This window comes from Mobula birostris, chromosome 2, assembly GCF_030028105.1.
Source record: "Mobula birostris isolate sMobBir1 chromosome 2, sMobBir1.hap1, whole genome shotgun sequence".
In the NCBI taxonomy this organism is placed as follows: Eukaryota; Metazoa; Chordata; class Chondrichthyes; order Myliobatiformes; family Myliobatidae; genus Mobula; species Mobula birostris.
Window position 1 is genome coordinate 11,120,781 of NC_092371.1, and position 18,377 is coordinate 11,139,157.

At 50.7% G+C, this 18,377-nt stretch overlaps 1 protein-coding gene and 1 long non-coding RNA gene across 2 annotated transcripts in view; one reads left to right on the forward strand and one right to left on the reverse strand.

Moving 5' to 3' along the window:
• Nucleotides 1–8,643: 8,643 nt before the first annotated feature.
• On the forward strand, nt 8,644–12,947 carry LOC140212268 (uncharacterized). Its single transcript, XR_011889682.1, has 3 exons — nt 8,644–8,825; nt 10,342–10,438; nt 10,918–12,947. It is a non-coding gene; the product is annotated as an uncharacterized lncRNA (long non-coding RNA).
• Nucleotides 12,948–13,615: 668 nt separating this feature from the next.
• LOC140207349 (thrombospondin-3-like) overlaps nt 13,616–18,377 on the reverse strand; it is a 96,593-nt gene continuing 91,831 nt past the window's right edge. The window contains exons 26-27 of the mRNA XM_072275902.1: nt 13,786–13,925; nt 13,616–13,671 (exon numbers count right to left, since the gene is read on the reverse strand). Coding sequence (XP_072132003.1) covers nt 13,616–13,671; nt 13,786–13,925 — 196 coding nt within the window. The remainder of the gene's footprint in view (nt 13,672–13,785; nt 13,926–18,377) is intronic.

Here is an 18,377-nt window from a genome sequence, read left to right on the forward strand (position 1 = left end):
GAATCACTGTGTTGTGTCTTCATGCCCCTGTACCTCGGTCATGATGTATCAATGAGAAGGAGGCATGCCCTGGGTGGTGAGAGTCATCACCTTTCGAAGACGTCCCTGATGATGGGGAAGGCTGGTCCCATGATGGAGCTGGCTGTTGAAGGGAAAAGAATTTCAGGATGTATATAATATACATTTCTCTAACATTAAATGTACCTATTGAAACCTATTGAATCAGAATCAGGTTTCGTATCACTGGACATATATCATGAATTATGTTGTTTTGCTGCAGCAAAAAGAAATAGACAGGTAGTGTTAATGTTTTCATTTTCCATTCAGAAATCGGATGGCAGAGGGGAAAAAGCTGTTTCTGAATCGTAGAGTGTGTGCCTTCAGGCTCCTGTACCCCTTCCGTGATGGTAACAATGAGAAGAGGGCATGCCCTGGGTGATGGTGCCACCTTTAAGAGTCACCACCTCTTGAAGATAGTAGGGCCATGAAGTAGCTGGCTGATGAAGGGTCTTTGATCTGAAGCATGAATTCTCTTTCACTCTCCACAGGTGCTGCCCGACCTGCTGGGTCTTTCCAGCATCTCTGCTTTAATTTCACCGTCTGGCTTCTGCAGTGTTTGATTTGCATTGCAACTCACAGGAGATGCTCTCAATAAGGCGGGGCGGGGGTGGAGCAGTTTTTCACGTGTTTTATTCCTTGCCACTTGTTTACGTGGCTCTGCTTGCTCAAGACAGAATTATCTGCGTCAAAGGAGGTGTCAGCATACCAGGGTTTTTTTTAAACACTTCGCATCTTTTAAATTACCGTTTCCACCCGGTGCTGAACAGACGTGCTTACGGCGCCCCCTAGAGGGCTCCAGCGGGAGTGGTGGATTTAAAGGTGATTTAAAGCCACCTCCAACGGGATCCCACAACTAAGCACATCTTTCCCTCCCCCCCTCTCTCTGCTTTCCGCAGGGATCGCTCCCTACGCGACTCCCTTGTCCATTCGTCCCCCCCGTCCCTCCCGTCCCTCCCCACTGATCTCCCTCCTGGCACTTATCCGTGTAAGCGGAACAAGTGCTACACATGCCCTTACACTTCCTCCCTCACCACCATTCAGGGCCCCAGACAGTCCTTCCAGGTGAGACAACACTTCACCTGTGAGTTGACTGGGGTGATATACTGCGTCCGGTGCTCCCGATGTGGCCTTCTATATATTGGCGAGACCCGACGCAGACTGGGAGACTGCTTTGCTGAACATCTACGCTCTGTCCGCCAGAGAAAGCATGATTTCCCAGTGGCCACACATTTTAATTCCACATCCCATTCCCATTCTGACATGTCTATCCATGGCCTCCACTACTGTAAAGATGAAGCCACACTCAGGTTGGAGGAACAACACCCTATATTCCATCTGGGTAGCCTCCAACCTGATGGCATGAACATCGACTTCTCTAACTTCCGCTAAGGCCCCATCTCCCCCTCGTACCCCATCTGTTACTTATTTTTATGCACACATTCTTTCTCTCACTCTCCTTTTTCTCCCTCTGTCCCTCTGAATATACCTCTTGCCCATCCTCTGGATCCCCCCCCCCCGTCTTTCTCCCGGACCTCCCGTCCCATGATCCTCTCGTATCCCCTTTTGCCTATCACCTGTCCAGCTCTTGGTTCCATCGCTCCCCCTCCTGTCTTCTCCTATCATTTTGGATCTCCCCCTCCCCCTCCAACTTTCAAATCCCTTACTCACTCTTCCTTCAGTTAGTCCTGACGAAGGGTCTCAGCCTGAAACGTCGACTGCACCTCTTCCTAGAGATGCTGCCTGGCCTGCTGCGTTCACCAGCAACTTTGATGTGTGTTGCTTGAATTTCCAGCATCTGCAGAATTCCTGTTGTTTGTATATTTAAAGGTGATCTTTAGTTCCTTCCAAGAGGACCGCAACAGGGTTCGGAGGCTCGCCTGCCTCAGTGACCCGGAGAGCTGTGTTGGCTGGAGTCAGGGCTTTGTACTTTGGCTTTTCGTAGGGTCACCCATGGGTAGAGGCTGCATCTGTGTAGGGTCAAAGGGTAGAGGCTGATTCTGTGTAGGGTCAAAGGGTAGAGGCCAGACTACGAGTGGTCCACCTGTCCTCCAGGTTCGGGGGTTGAGCTCAGGGCTAACAATCCCAAATGGTCAAACAGAAATGAAGAACCATACATCAAAATGGCCAAGGACAGTCAGAGATGGGGGACCTTCATTGCTGCCCTAAACAGGTATGACAGACAGTAAGTTTATTTATCTCATGAGCATTGAGACATTGAAATCTACCATGAAATACATTTTTTTTGTGCCTGCACAGTCCAAGGATGTGCTGGGGGCTGCCTGCAAGTGTTACACACTCTGTCTGCCTGAGCTGAGTGAGCACTGCAATATTTTGGTTTATGTGCTGTGTGTGATATGTGTTTTGTGGGTGAACTGTGGTCTGGAGGAATGTTGTTCCATTTGGTTGTACGGTCAACCTGGCCTTGGACTTTCCTGGCACCAGCATAGCGTGCCCATAACTTACTAACCCTAATGCGTACATATCTGGGATGGGGAAGGAAACCCACGTGATCACGGGGAGAAGGTACAACCTCCCAAGGGAACTGAACCCGAATCGATAGTCACCGCCACTGTAAAGTCCCGTGCTGACCGCTGGGCTACTGCGCCACCCCAGTTGCAACACTTAAAAGAAGTTTGCTCCAGCCCTCCCTTCTACTCTTTCAGCCCGTCAACTGTCCACTTCCCTCCACGGACGCTGCCTGGACCGCTGACCTGTAATGTGAGGGATCACTCCGCTCCATCTGCCACACCAGGCAGGATTTCCCCAGCGGCCACCCAGTTTAAATCTACTTCTCATTCCGACATTTTGGTCCGTGGCCTCCTCTACTGCTAAACTTCGCTTGGAGGAGCAACGCCTCTTGTTCTGTCACTGCCTCCAATCTCACAGCATGAACACTATGGCAGGGCTACGGTAGGAAACTTTGTCACATTGTGTGAGCAGAATTATCTGCAGCTTAATGTGAAAAAGACTAAGGAGCTGGTGGTAGACCTAAGGAGAGCTAAGGCACCAGTGACCCCTGTTTCCATCCACAGGATCAGTGTGGACATGGTGAAGGATTACAAATACCTGGGGATACGAATTGACAATAAACTGGACTGGTCAAAGAACACTGAGGCTGTCTACAAGAAGGGTCAGAGCCGTCTCTATTTCCTGAGGAGACTGAGGTCCTTTAACATCTGCCGGACGATGCTGAGGATGTTCAACGAGTCTGTGGTGGCCAGTGCGATCATGTTTGCTGTTGTGTGCTGGGGCAGCAGGCTGAGGGTAGCAGACACCCACTCACCCAATCAACAAACTCACTCGTAAGGCCAGTGATGTTGTGGGGATGGAACTGGACTCTCTGACGGTGGTGTCTGAAAAGAGGATGCTGTCCAAGTTGCATGCCATCTTGGTCAATGTCTCCCATCCACTACATAATGTACTGGTTGGGCACAGGAGTACATTCAGCCAGAGACTCATTCCACCGAGATGCAACACGGAGCGTCATAGGAAGTCATTCCTGCCTGTGGCCATCAAACTTCACAACTCCTCCCTTGGAGGGTCAGACACCCTGAGCCAATAGGCTGGTCCTGGACTTATTTCCTGGCATAATTTACATATTATTATTTAAATTTTATGGTTTTATATTGCTATATTTATACTCTATTCTTGGTTAGTGCTACTGTAACAAAACCCAATTTCCTTTGGGATAAATAAATAAACCCAATTTCCTTTGGGATTATGACTAACTTCCGGTAATTTCTGTCCCCTCTCCTTTCCTTCATTTTCTATTTCCCCCTTCTGGTTTCCCTCTCACCCCTCCTTTTCTCCTCACCTGCCCAACATCTTGGTCTCACCAAGGCCTTGTACAACTGCAGTAGTACAGGAGCAGGGAGGTACTACTGCAGTTGTACAAAGCCTTGGTGAGACCACACCTGGAGTATTGTGTGTAGTTTTGGTCCCCTAATCTGAGGAAAGACATCCTTGCCATAGAGGGAGTACAAAGAAGGTTCACCAGATTGATTCCTGGGATGGCAGGACTTTCATATGATGAAAGACTGGATTGACTAGGCTTATACTCGTTGGAATTTAGAAGATTGAGGGGGGATCTGATTGAAACGTATAAAGTTCTGAAGGGATTGGACAGGCTAAATGTGGGAAGATTGTTCCCGATGTTGGGGAAGTCCAGAACGAGGGGTCACAGTTTGAGGATAAAGGGGAAGCCTTTTAGGACTGAGATTAGGAAAAACTTCTTCACACAGAGAGTGGTGAATCTGTGGAATTCTCTGCCACAGGAAACAGTTGAGGCCAGTTCATTGGCTATATTTAAGAGGGAGTTAGATGAGGCCTTTGTGGCTAAAGGGATCAGGGGGTATGGAGAGAAGGTAGGTACAGGGTTCTGAGTTGGATGATCAGCCATGATCATACTGAATGGCGGTGCAGGCTCGAAGGGCTGAATGGCCTACTCCTGCACCTATTTTCTATGTTTCTATCTCCCTCTTCCTTCTCTTTCTCTCATGGCCCACTCTCCTCTCCGCTTTCTTCTTTTCAGCTCTTCGCCTTTCTCAGTCTTCGAAACATCTTAAATATCAGCTGAGAAGATAGAAGAACCAATGTCAGTCTGCTAAATGAAGCAAAAACAACAAGCATTGAAGCCTACGTCATCAAGAACCAACTAAGATGGAGCGGTCATGTTGTTCGGATGAAAGATGAACGTCTGCCGAAACAGATCTTCTACTCCCAGCTTAAAGAAGGCAAACGTAAAAGAGGCGGACAACAGAAGAGATACAAAGACGCCTTAGAAGCCAACATGAAGAAATGTAACATCGACATCAACAATTGGGAAACCAATGCCAAGGGCAGGAAACTCTGGCAAGCCATCATCCAAGAAGGAACAGCAACTTTCGAAGACAACAGATGTGCAGAATTAGAAGAACAGAGAAGAAAATGGAAAGAGAGGCAGCAACAACCAAAGCCCGATCTGCCATCTGGAACTACCTGTCCTGAATGTGGAAGAACTTTCAAAGCCAAGATTGGACTCATAAGCCACTTGAGAGCCCATAAGTAGATCAACAGAATGAAGACCATCACCCTCGACCTCGAGGGATAGTCTCGACAACAACTTCACACCCCTCTCCCATCCACACTCCTCCTCTTCTCCCTCAGGTGCTCTCACCTCCCAACTCTTTAAGTTTTGGCTTCTTTCCCCTTCCTTTCCAGTCCTGGTGAAGGGTTTTGGCCCAAAAATGTCCTCTGTTTATTCCCCTCCATAGATGCTGCCTGACCTGCTAAGTTCCTCCTGCAGCTTGCTTGCTGCTCCAGAATTTCGGAGCACATTAACCCATTTTCTCACGGGACCGCCTCCCACTGACTTACTGCCTGTTACCAGTCCAAATGACAGCGAGCACAGAGGTGGCTTCATTACTGGGCTAACAGACCAGACTCTTCAGACCACAGTGTTATAGAGTGTCTACATTAGGGACCCAGGGTGAGCGGTGCTGCACAGGCAGGTGCAAGTCCATCAGTTGGAACATGGCTGTCCCGGCCACTTGTCATTTTCACGGGCTGGAAGAGACCGTGTGTCACACGTCCAGGGAGTGTGCAGGGCTGCGGCCCCCAACTGTGGGGGTGGGGGTGAGGTGGCTGCTCCAAAATTTCTGGTTTCACTTTGGCCCTACCCTCCTGTAAGTGGGGTGGGGGGTCAGGGAGGGAAAGGTCCTTAGTAAACCAGCTCCTACAGCTGGCTAAGATCCAGGGTCCTGGGTTCGGGTGAGAGCTTCCTCCTCACTTGGTGGTGCCTATCACCTTCCGCTCCTCCCACCTCCTTCCTTTCCAGTCCTGAGGAAGGGGCTTGGCCCAAAATGTTGACTGTTTATTCATTCCCATAGATGCTGCCTGACCTGCCGAGCCGAGTTCCTACAAAGTGGTGGGGGGAGAGGGTGTGGGTGTGTGTGTACGTGTGTTACTCTGGATTTCCAACACCTACAGAACCTCTCATGTTCTGCAGCAATGCAGTGTGTCGAGATTGAGAAATGTGGTTGAGATCAATCTCGGGCTGGAGGAGCAACACCTCATAGTCCTTCGCAGTAGCCTCCAACCTGATGGCACGAACATAGATTTCTCCAATTTCCAGTAACATCAGGGCGCTGGAGCAGGGATCCAATCACACACCCAGTACTGTGCACACAGTACTATTAATTAAGTAACAAATCCCAAGGTGCAAAGTCAGTGAAAAAGTTCAGACAGAGATCAAAACATCCAGAGAAATCCAAAAACCAGAATCAGGAAACAGGCAGAGCTGATATTCAGACAGACAGAGTACAGATACGAATGCTGGTAAGGCTCAGGAAAATTCACTGGCACAATTTGTCAACAAACAGGTGAAAACAGAGGACTGAAATAAACAGAGAGGCAGATGATAGGTGGAGCACAATGAGACACAGGTGGCAGCAAAACAGGTAATAATGTAAAGCAGGTGAGAGACGGAGTACTCAGTAATACAGGGGCCGGAGTAGAGCAGGAGTGGGGACAGAAGCACATGGCAATACAAAACCACAGACTGACACTTAGGGGGCAACAGACAAAAAGACAGAGCTCAACTGAAGGTACTGACAAGTAATTACCCCCCCCTTCCTCTTTTTCCATTCTCTATTCTAGTTCCTTTCTTACCTCTTCTCTTCACCAGCCCATCACTTTCCCCTGTTGTCCCCCTTCCTTCCCTTTCTCCCCATGGACCACTCTCCTATCCAATCAGATTCCTCCTTCTCCAGCCCTTTCCCTCTCCTACCTATCACCTCCCAGCTTCTTACTTCATCAACCCACCCAACTTCCCCCTCTCCTGGTCTGACCTATCACCTGCCAGCTTGTACTCCTAACCCCTACCCTCCCTCCTCATTCTGGTATCTTTCAAACACCCCACCCAGCCCCCGCTCCTTTCCAGTCCTGTCCCAAATCATCGACTGATTATTCCTCTCCGTAGATGCTGCCCGACCTGCTGAGTTCCTCCAGCATTTTGTGTGTATTGCCCAGCCTACCTGCTTGGCAATGCTCCAGGTGCATGTTCGTGCCCAGGTGAATGTGGAGAAGGAACACGTGACGTCCACAGGTACCATGGAGGTGTTCCAGCAACATTGGGAGCCACGGGGAATAAACGCCATCCCAGCGAGGGGTGGAACGCTTTAATTCAGTTTGTAACAGGCACTGTTATTGCCTCTGTGTTTGTTGTCATGGTGTAGCATTGTAAATTTGCAATGAAAGTCTGTCGAGCCGGAGGAGTCCGGCGTGGAAGATTGTAACTTCGAGACAGCGAGCTGCTGGTCTCCTGCTCTCGTTTGCTGCAGGAGCTCTCGCTGGCCGACCATTTCAATTCCACTTCCCTAGTCTGTCCAGGAAACTCAGAGGTACAGCACCTCACGCTCTGCCCGAGCAATCTGTAACCTCACAACAGAAACATCGGTAACGCACACAAAACGCTAGAGGAACTCAGCAGGTCAGGCAGCATCTATGGAAATAAATAAACAGTCGAGACCCTTCATCGTATTATGTAAATTTCTGATAACTGCTTCCCCGCCCTCAATAATTTTCCCCCCAGATTCTTTCCTGCCCTCCTGATCCGCCAGCTCCATCACCAGTATGGCTTCACCCCCTCCCTCGCCCGCTCCATCTGCCTGTTATCCGCACTCTTCTCCCACCGGTTCGACCCCACCCCCCACCGGCCAGCTCTTGCCACGCCTCATAATACTGGCCACCTCCATCGATAAGGCCCAGTCCATCACGGCTAAAGACCTCCCCAGCATTGAGAACGTCTGCAGGGACTGTCACAAGAGAGCAGCGTCCTTCATCGGGGAACCTCCATCCTGCTCTCTCCTCGCTGCCGCCATCAGGAAGTGGGTACAGGAGCCTCGGGCCCCACACCACCAGGTTCAGGAACAGTTATTACCCCTCAACCATCAGGCTCTTGAACCAGAGGGGATAACTTCACTCACCCCCTACACTGAATTGATTCCACAACCAGTGGGCTCACTTCCAAGGACTCCCCAATCCATACTCTCGATATTTATTGCTTATTGATTCATTTCTTTTTGTTCTTGCACAGTTTGTTGTCTGACGGACTTCGGTTGTTTATCCCTCGTGTTATGGGCGTTTGTCATTGATTCCATTGTGTTTCTTTGTACTTACTGTGAATGCCCGCAAGGAAGTGCGCCTCGGGTTCGTATGTGGTGACTTTGATCATTGACTTACTTACAGGGCGGACAATTCTCAGGGCGACAGTGGGGTGATGTTAGAGGCAAGTTTTTTTTAACTCGGAGAGTGGGACGCGATGACAGAGGTGGCAGTGGAGGCTGCTATGTTAGGCAAATTTCGGAGATTCTTAGCTCGGCGCGTAGGTGATAGAGAAACGGAGGAGGGCTATGTGAGAGGGAAGGGTCAGAGTGATCTTAGAGTAGGTTAAAGGGTCAGTATAACATCGTGGGCCGAAGGGCCTGTGCCATACTGTACAATTCGTTCCAGTCGAGAGAGAGAAAGGGCAATGCCCCTTTAAGTGCCAGGACATGGCCGAGAGCAGGAGCCATGCCTTTGTTGGTGTGTGTGTGCTTGTGCAGAGAGGCGGGCTCGGAAGCCACGCTAAAAAGACCCATTTCCACCGGGTCCGATCGCAGGGGAGCGGCGGTCTCCCGGCGAGGCTGCTGGGGCAGAGGGGAAACAACAGCCCTGGGCAAAGTTTGGAGAGAGTTAACATTGCAACGTTACTCAGATTTAATAGTGTTTTAAAAATTCATCCCCAGGTAAGAACGAAAGTAACTTTTATATCTTTATTTATAAAGTTTAATTGGGTAAAGATAATTCGCTTAGCATGGTAATTTTTGTAGAATTAACTCATCCGTGATTTTTTATTGCCTCCTCCCCTCTCTAATTGCTTCTTGGGCAGATGGGGAGCGGATCGCCTTGTTGCCCCGTGCAGGATGGGGATGTTCTTGGGAGCCCTCAGGGATTAGATGCGTTTCAATTACTCCTGTTCCTTGTGTAAAAACGTGTCGGATATTTAATACTTTGTGCTCCTCCATCTCTGCCCCCCGTTTTGTGGTTCTCTCCGTCCCCCCACCCTCCTTTCCCCTCGCCACATTCCCTCCCTCTCCATTGACATCCAGTCCCCTGGCGTTGCCTGGCATCCCGTCACCGGGGCGACCGGCCGAGTCACTACACAGCGTTTACTCATTAACTAATGTTTGCTTTTCGACCGACCTCAGCGAGTGGAAAATAATAAAACTCGCCCCCGTGTGTTTAAACGGGGTGGTCCCGGGACCAGAATGAATCGCCACAGCTTTCAGGCCGCAAACGCCCGCAATCCGGAGATTTCAGCCGCTCGCTGTCCGCAGCATCAGGTACCCGTGACACATGGAGCGCCTTTCGTAGAATTATTCCAGTGATCCACACGCCCCAATGGGGGTGAGTCCAGTGATCCACACACCCCAGAGAGAGCTGAATCCAGTGATCCACGCACCCCACTGGGGGTGAATCCAGTGATCCACACACCCCAGAGAGAGCTGAATCCAGTGATCCACGTGCCCTACTGGGGGTGAATCCAGTGGATCCACACACCCCAGAGAGAGCTGAGGCCAGTGATCCACACAGCACACAGGGGCTGAATCCAGGGATCTGTGCACCCCTGAGCGAGCTGAATCCAGTGATCCCCTCAGCCCACCCCGGGGGGAGGGATCCAATGGTTCACACACCCCACGTGGGAGATTAATCCAGTGATCCACTCAACCCACTGGTAAATAAATGCAGTGGTCCACACACCCCACGGGGAGGGGGTGGATCCAATGAACCACACTCCCCACTGTGAGATGAATACAAGATTCCACATACACTTCAGTGGGATCACAGAGTCAGTCCGTTCCTTGCTGTTGCTTATTCACTATTACAGGACAGAGAGCTCCACACCACACCACAGTTCAGGCCTCAATGCCCACCATTGTGCCTACACTTTAACCTGTAAAACCAATCTACCTTTTCCTCCTACATAGCCCTCCATTTTTCTATCCTCCATACGCCTAAGAGTCTCTTAAATGTACCTAATGTATCTGCCCCCCCCGTATTAACCGTTTCCGTCCTGCAAGAAAGTCTCCAGTTGCCCACTCGATCTATGCTGCTTATCATCCTGAGAACTCTATCAAGTCACCTCCCATCTATATCACCATCCTGACATATTTACACATATGAGCAGCCCGCCCCCCCCCCCAACACACCAAATCCTCTGGATCCAATCCTATCATTCTAACTACACAAAATAATCTGCAGATGCTGGGATCAAGTCCTGACGAAGGGTTTCGGCCTGAAACGTTGACTCATCGTTTCCACGGATGCTGCCCAACCTGCTGAGTTCCTCCAGCGTGTTGTGAGTGTTATTCTAACTAACACCTTTTTGTCTTTAGTCGTCATAGTTATTCTTTAGTTTATATTTATTTACCCCATCGTAATGCACTCTGAACTATGTTGTCCATATGAAGAGTGCTCTATAAATAAAAGTTATTATTATTAGCTCCTGGATCACTTTATTCATGACTCCTCCCCAGTGGCAATTCTTTCAACCTCGCCCCCGCCCCCTGCACCCTGAGAATACAACGCCTCTCTGTGCAACTGCTCCCCGAGCTCCCACCGTGACTGTCGAATCACAGGCACAACTGAAATCGGAATGTTTTCCACGGCTTCCTTTGGCAGCCAAAGGGTGACGGTATCGGTCTGGTTTAAGATGGACTGCGTGTGCGTGTGTATGTGTGCATACCAGTCACACGCGGCCACTCTATCAGCAAGCGGCGTGCGACTTTCCTCGGCTGTGCCTGCTTAAATTCCTGTCTCTGTCTCCTTTTCCCGCAGAACCAGGAAGAGGAGGCACTCCACCGCTCCATCTGACTGGCTGGCGCGGGACGAGGTGCACTGTTGTCAAATTGCCTTCCAATATTGCACACGTCCCGGCCTCCCAGTGACAGCGGACCGCCGCACTGCTCGCGGCCTCCCCAAGCCCGGCGCCCTGGCTCCCATCCTGCTGCTGGGAGAGCTGTAACCTGTGTGATCCTTCACCTCCTCCTGGCCAGAGTCTGAGGGGGTTCCCGCGTCACACTGCCCCCCCCCACACCACCCTCTAACTGGGAGAATTGTACGCAGTTCCGGTCTCCCACATCACAGGAAGGATGTGGAGGCTTTGGAGAGGGTGCAGAAGAGGATGCTGCCAGGATTGCAGCCCATGAATTATACAGAGAGATGAGACAAACTTGGGTTGGTTCCTTTGGTGGAGGCTGAGGGGAGAGATAGAAGTTTACCAAATTGGGAGGTTCTCCTCACCTGCTCATCATCTCCCTCCAGTTCTCCTCATTCCCTTCCTCCCATGGTCTACTCTCCTCTCCCATCAGGTACCCTCTTCTTCAGCCCTTTACCTTTCCCACCCATTACCTCCCATGTTCTTACTTCATCCCCTCCACCTTCCCCCTCACCTGGTCTCACCTATATCACCTTGTTCTCCTCCACCTTCCCCCTCACCTGGTCTCACCTATCACCTGCCAACCTGTCCTCCTCCATCTTCCCCACCACCTTATTCTGCTTTCTGACCCTTCCTTTCCCATCCTGGTGAAGAGTCTCGGACAGAAACATCGACTGTTTATTCCTCTCCATGGACGCTGCCTGACCTGCTGAGTTCCTCCAGCATTATGTGTGCGTTACTCAAGATTTCCAGCATCTGCAGAATCTCCTGCGATTACATAGATGGTCAAGCCTTTTCTTTACCCTGGGGGGAAAAATGTCAAATTACAACAGCATAGCTTTAAGGTGAAAGTTTAAAGCTGCGTGCAGGGCAAGGTTTTTTTAAGAAACACAGGTAGTGGTGGCTACTGACTCTACCACGAACAGTCCCAAACCTGGCTGAAAAGGGAGGAGGGTTGGACATAGGTCTAGTGACCCCAACCTGTAAAAACCCTGAGCTACAGAGAGGCTGGCAGAAGCTCCAAAGACCCTGTCCCTGGGAGAGGAAAGGTACGCCTGGCGACAATTTTAAAGACTGGCCCAGGACAGAGGACTCTGGTGAGACTCTGTCGGTGGCCTATGTTCCAGTAGGGGTGATGGGTTTAAGGAGTGGTGGGCACTGGAAGTGGCCCTGCCCAGGAGTGATGGGTTTAAGGAGGGGTGGGCTCTGGGAGTGTCCCAGTAGGGGTGATGGGTTTAAGGAATGGTGGGCACTGGGAGTTGCCCTGCCAGGGGTGGAAGTAGATACAACAGAGGCTGTTCGATAGACACGTGGATATCAAGGCATGTGGATCACGTGCAGGCAGAAGGGGTTTAGCAACTTGCTCAGCACAGACATTGTGGGCCCAAGGGCCTGTTCCTGTTTCCACATGGAAGTCGATGAGATACAGGACACAGAACAGTACAGTACAGGCCCTTTGGCCCACAATGTTGTGCTGACCTTTTAATCTACTCCAAGATCAATCTAACCTTGCCCTCCTATACAGCCTCCATTTTTCTAACATCCATGTCTCTACTGAAGAGTCTCTTAAAAGTCCCTGAGGTATCTGCCTCTCCCACCAGCCCTGGTAAGGTGTTCCACAGACCCGCCACGCTCTGCGTGAGGCAGCCTGGCTGAGGTGCTGTTCTGTTCTGTGCATGAGGGGATCGTGGAGGGTATTTCACAGAGCTGACGGGACGGATGAGGAGCCTCGGGGCCCCACACCCCTCTGAGACGGGGGAACACAAGGCGAAAGGCCATTTGGCGTGACCCTGGGTGAGTGGACTGTCCCTCGGCTGTGGGAGAGAGCCCGGAGCAAGGCAGAGAAATGGTTAATGCCCGCAGGGCAACCTCCCCGAACATCCCTCAAACCAACTCTCACTCTGTTCCTAAACAACCTGTCAGGGGGAAGCCGTGCAGGGGGAGGGGCGGTGAGGAGGGAGCACTGTGGGAGGGGCGGTGAGGAGGGAGCTCCGCTCTGTGGGAGGGGTGGCGAGGAGGAAGCCCCACACTGTGGGAGGGGCGGCGAGGAGGGGATCGCTGCGGTGAGGAGGGAGCTCCACTCTGTGGGAGGGGCGCCGAGGAGGGAGCTCCACACTGCAGCGAGGGCGGTTTGCTGAGCAATCAGAGACATCGTTACTGGAACGAAATGTTTACCCCCCCACACCGCCCATCTTTCCCTATGGGCGAACAAGAAAGTTGGGACCGACACCCGTATCGAGAAGAGCCTCTCACCGCACTCCCCTCGGCCTGGATTTATTACTCAGACAATAACATCATCACATTCCCTGCGTAGCCGTGGACGGGCCGTGGTGTTTCCTACATTACAGCCACAGACACACAGCTGCGGCAGCACTGGCCAGCCGAAGGTGGAGACGGGGGGGCGCTGTTGAAAGTCTAGTCTCTTCCTCAGCCACAAGTCAAGGCGAATCCTTTCTGGATCCTTCCTGCACACGGATGGTGCCGAATCTTCTTATAAACATGGTCGTAGCGTTTTGAAAATCTGTCCTTGAGACGCGCTTCTCTGCTCTTGCGCGCAGATCCTCGATGGCGTCAAACTGCCGAATCCCTCTCGCCCGCTCAGAGGCCGAGTAGCAAGAGCTTGCGAAATGGCTCAAAGTCTTCAGGAATGGTGTCTGATGGGGGGGGGGGGGGGGGGGGAGAGAAGAGGGAGGTAGGTGAGTGGGAGAGAACAACCCAACGCGTGCGGCCCGACACCAGGGTCGGGGTCCCGGCCGCTGGGTACTCACCATTACATCTGTAGCGCAGGTTGGACCAGATGATGTTCTCCTGGGAGAAACAGAAGACCCCAAGGCGGCCCCCACGCATCGTCGTGTCGATCGTGACTCCGGAGTCGGCCACCAGGTTAGGCCCTTCATACAGCTTCACTCTGCCAGGGTCGTGGAAGAAAAAAACTTCTCAAATTAGCCCCAGGTACCCTGGTGACCGGTCACACTACTGCATTACAAACTCCTGAGGGGCAAGCTGGCAGGAGTTAATAAAGTTATGAGAGGCATAGATAGGGTTCAAAAAAGCATCAAAGTGAATATATGTTACCATATACTCCTTAAGATTCACTTTCCTGCAGGCATTTACAGGGAAAATAAATAAACAGAATAGAATTTACAACAAAAACATACATAAAGACTGACAATCAATGCTCGAGATGACAATCTGTGCAAATAAATGAAAACATACCAAGAACACAGGTTGGAGATATGTCTCTACCAAAGGAGGTGTGTGACACTCCTTCCCCTCTGCTGGCCTACAGGTCACCCTTGGGCAAGGTGTAGCCCCTGCCTAGTGTTCCCCAGCCCCCACCCCCAGGAAGTCATGGGAGATGGTCGTATGTGCAGCTGGTGTATATCACAAGTTCTAGTTATGCGACCACTGACGCCAGGTAGACAATCTCTGAAGAGTATTGATAATGGATGGAGTCACCCATCTTGTCAAGACACTGCCCAGAAGGTGGCTATGGCAAACCACTTCCGCGGAGAAATTTGCCAAAAACAACCATGGTCGTGGTCGCCCACTTCATACAACACAGCACAAAATGTCCCTCCTGTAACCGAGTCTCACAAATGGGTACAACGTCATAATTCCAGGTGTTGATCCATGCCCCGAGCTCATCCGCCTTTCCTACGATACCTCTTGCATTGAAATATATGCAGCTCAGGACATTAGTCGCTTCATGCTCAACCTTTTGATTCCTGACTTTGAGGTCTTAACAACATCTGTCTCCACAAACTCTCCACTATCTGTCCAGACACTTTGATTCCCATCCCCTGCAGCTCTAGTTTAAATCTGCTCCCCGACCCCCCACCCTTGTGCAGCTCTAGAAAACCTTCCCGCGAGGATATTAGTCCCCCTCCAGCTTAGGTGCAAACTCTTTCTTCTGTACAGGTCCCACCTTTTCTGGAAGAGAGCCCAATGATCCAAAAATCTGACATCCTTCCTCCTGCACCAAATCCCCAGCCATGTGTTAAATTGTATGATCTTCCTATGTCTGGCCTCATTTGCACGTGGCACGGGTAGCAATCATGAAATCGCAACTCTGGAGGTCCTATCCTTTAACTTAGCACCTAATTCCATGAACTCACTCTGCAGAACCTCGTCACTCTTCCTACCTATGTCATTGGTACGCAGGGATGCTAAGGACTCAATCTGAGACATCCCAGAGCCTAGCAGCTGGAAGGCAACGTACCACAAGAGGAGCATGTGTGGGTCTGTCTGTCTGTCCAACTGCGTGTCTGTGTCTATCTGTCCGTCTGTGTGTCTGTGACCACAATAAATTTGAACCATTTCTGCTCACACACATCATTCAGTTTCCCCAGGTGAGCAAATACATTTACAAGGAGTAAACTGGGGGGAATATTTTTCTTCATTTTTGTTGGGAATGGACAACTATCAGATAAAGATTAGCTTTATTTGTCACACGTACATCGAAACAGACAGTGAAATGCATGGTTTGCGTTAACAACCAACACAGTCCGAGGATGGGCTGGGGGCAGCCCACAAGTGTCGCCACGCTTCTGACACAACAGAGCATGCCCACAACTCACTAAACTTAACCCGCACGTCACTGGACTGTGGGAGGAAACTGGAGCACCCGGAGGAAACCCACGCAGTCACGGGGAGAACGTAGAAACTCCTCACAGACATCAGCGGGAATTGAACGCGGGCTGCTGGCTGTAAAGTATAACAATAACCGCTACACTACTGTGCTGCTCTGCAGTTCAGCACAGACAGGTTGGGCCGAACGGCCTGTTGCTGTGGTCCACTGTTTATGCCCACGCTTCACTGTGCTTCAGTGTTTGCATTGTTCTCAGATCACAGTCATACAAGAAAACAGGTCCCTCAGCCTACAGCAGGATGGCAACCAAGTTACCTAGCTGAGCCATGGACCCACGTATACCATTAACTGAGGGGTCCGTGAACCCCAGCTCTAAACCTTCTGGGCGGGGGGGGGGGTGTCGATGCTTCTGCTGCTGCTTGTGCGTGGGGGGAGGGGTGGCTTTCGGTTTCTGATGTTCCTATCATTCATTCCATGGGTTTTCTGGTTTCATGGATGCCTGTGAAGAGTAAGAATTTCAGGGTGCATGCATTAAATTGAACCTGTAAGAATTTCAGGGTGTTCAGGTACTTAATCTCACATTGCTCTGCGACGACACTGGTGCCAAGCTGTATGGGTCCTAATGCCCTTCCCTTGGACAACATTGGTGTCGTGGAGAGGGGAGACTTGCAGCATGGACAACTGGCAGTCTTCCATACAACCTTGCCCAGGCCTACGCCCTGGAGAGTGAAGACTTTCCAGGCGCAGATCCATGGTCTCGCAAGACTAACGGATGCCTTTACTTTTAAGAATTTCAGGGTGTATGCTGTTTGAATTAAATTGAACCTGTGGTTTGACATTTAATGTCCTCAGAGGTGAACACACTCCCCAGCCGTGGACTCACTCTTGGAGACTCTGCAGTTCATTCCAGGTGTTCTTGTTTACTATCTGTGCGATTTGACCGAGGCGCCGAGGTGCGGCGGGACAGGCTCTGCGCGCCATGGCTGCAGCCATCGATGCACCGCTGAGCGGACTGACCCAGTGGCTGTGGCTCCTGGACCGTTTCAGGGACTCCGCTGTTCGATGTTTAACGTTCTGTGTGCTACCTGCGTGCTTTCTGCTGTTTGTGCAACCTGTTCTCTTTATTGTGCGTTGGGTGTTTGATGGTCTTTATTGTGCGGGGTTATTCTTTAAAGGGGTTGCATGGTGTTCCTGTGGCTGCCTGTGGGTAGACAAATCTCAGGGGTGTGTACAGTACTTTGAACCTTTCACACCCATGTAAGCATCCAAGTGCTTTTTAGATACAATAACTGTACGCCCCTCTGCCGCTCCCTCTGTCAGCCTGCTCTGTATACCCACCACCCTTTGTGTGGGAAAAGTTGTCTCTTGGGTCCCTTTGAATCTGTTCCACCCTCAATTTAAATTTGAGCCCTCTAATTTTGGACTCCCTACCTAGGGCAGCAGTCCCCAACCACCGGGCCACAAAACATGTGCTACTGGGCTGCGAGGAAACGATACGAGTCAACAGCACCTTTCCTCATTCCCTGTCACGCACTGTGAAACTTACCAAATCATACCAAGTAACACATAAAACCTAAGACAGCACTTCACTGTGAATGATATGATAAATATACAGCCTATCTGAAGTAGAAATAATGTATGTACAGTGTAGTTTCACTTAACAGAATCGGGAAGATTAAACCAAACCGATTTGTAGAAAAATAAATCAGCATGTACACGCATGTGCACGTCACATATGCGCATGTCACAAGGCTTCATAGTCATGGTAGTCTTTCCTGGGCTAAACACAAGTGTCGGTCGTATTTGACTGTTACCTTTCTCACTTCATTTGGAAGTGAGAAAGTTGGCAACCCTATTTGAACACCACACCCCCCCCCCCACCGTCGGCCGGTCCGCGGTGCAAAAAAGGTTGGGGACCCCTGACCTAGGGAATAAAACTGTGACAAACCACACCCTACCTATGCCCCTCATGGTTTTATAAACCTCTGTCGGAATTTGAGGAGACCTGGTACGTGTCCAAAAACTCTCGCGAATTCCTACGGATGCACCACGGACAGTATCCCAACCAGTTGCACCAACGTCTGGTACGGAGGCCCCACTGCACAAGATCGGGGGGAAACGCGGCAGAGAGTTGTAAACTCAGCCAGCTCCATCACGGGCTCTAGACTCCCCACCATCGAAGACAGCGATGCCCAGAGGCTTCAAGGACCCCCATCACCCAGGACGTGCCTTCTTCTCACTACTACCATCAGGGAGGAGGTACAGGAGCCCAAAGATCCACATTCAACTTTTTAGGAACAGATTCCTCCCCTCCACCATCAGACTTCTGAACAATGCCTCACTATTCTGTTCTATTTGTGCTCTACTTATTTATTTCTTACCTTGCTTATTGAAAATTCTGGTGATTTTTCTTATGTATTGCAATGTACTGCTGCCTCAAAACAACACCATGACCAATGCCAGTGATGGTAAACCAGATCCCAAGGTCACCCCTCAGCCCCCTCTGCTCCAGGGAAAATGGTCCCATCCTGTCAAGCCCTCCAGTGCCGGGAATATCCTCGTGAATCTTTTCTGCACCCTCTCCAGCTTAATGACATCGTCCTCTGGCTGTCTGTAGTTCTCCACACGTGGCCTTGTAGGGAACGTCCCAATTCCAATACTCAGTGAAAAGATCGTGAAGTCGCATCATCCCATTTGGTTACAAGCTCGGAATCTCTCCGTTGCTCCTTTTAAGACCCTCTTTCCGCTCCGCGGCCACCTGCTGGGACA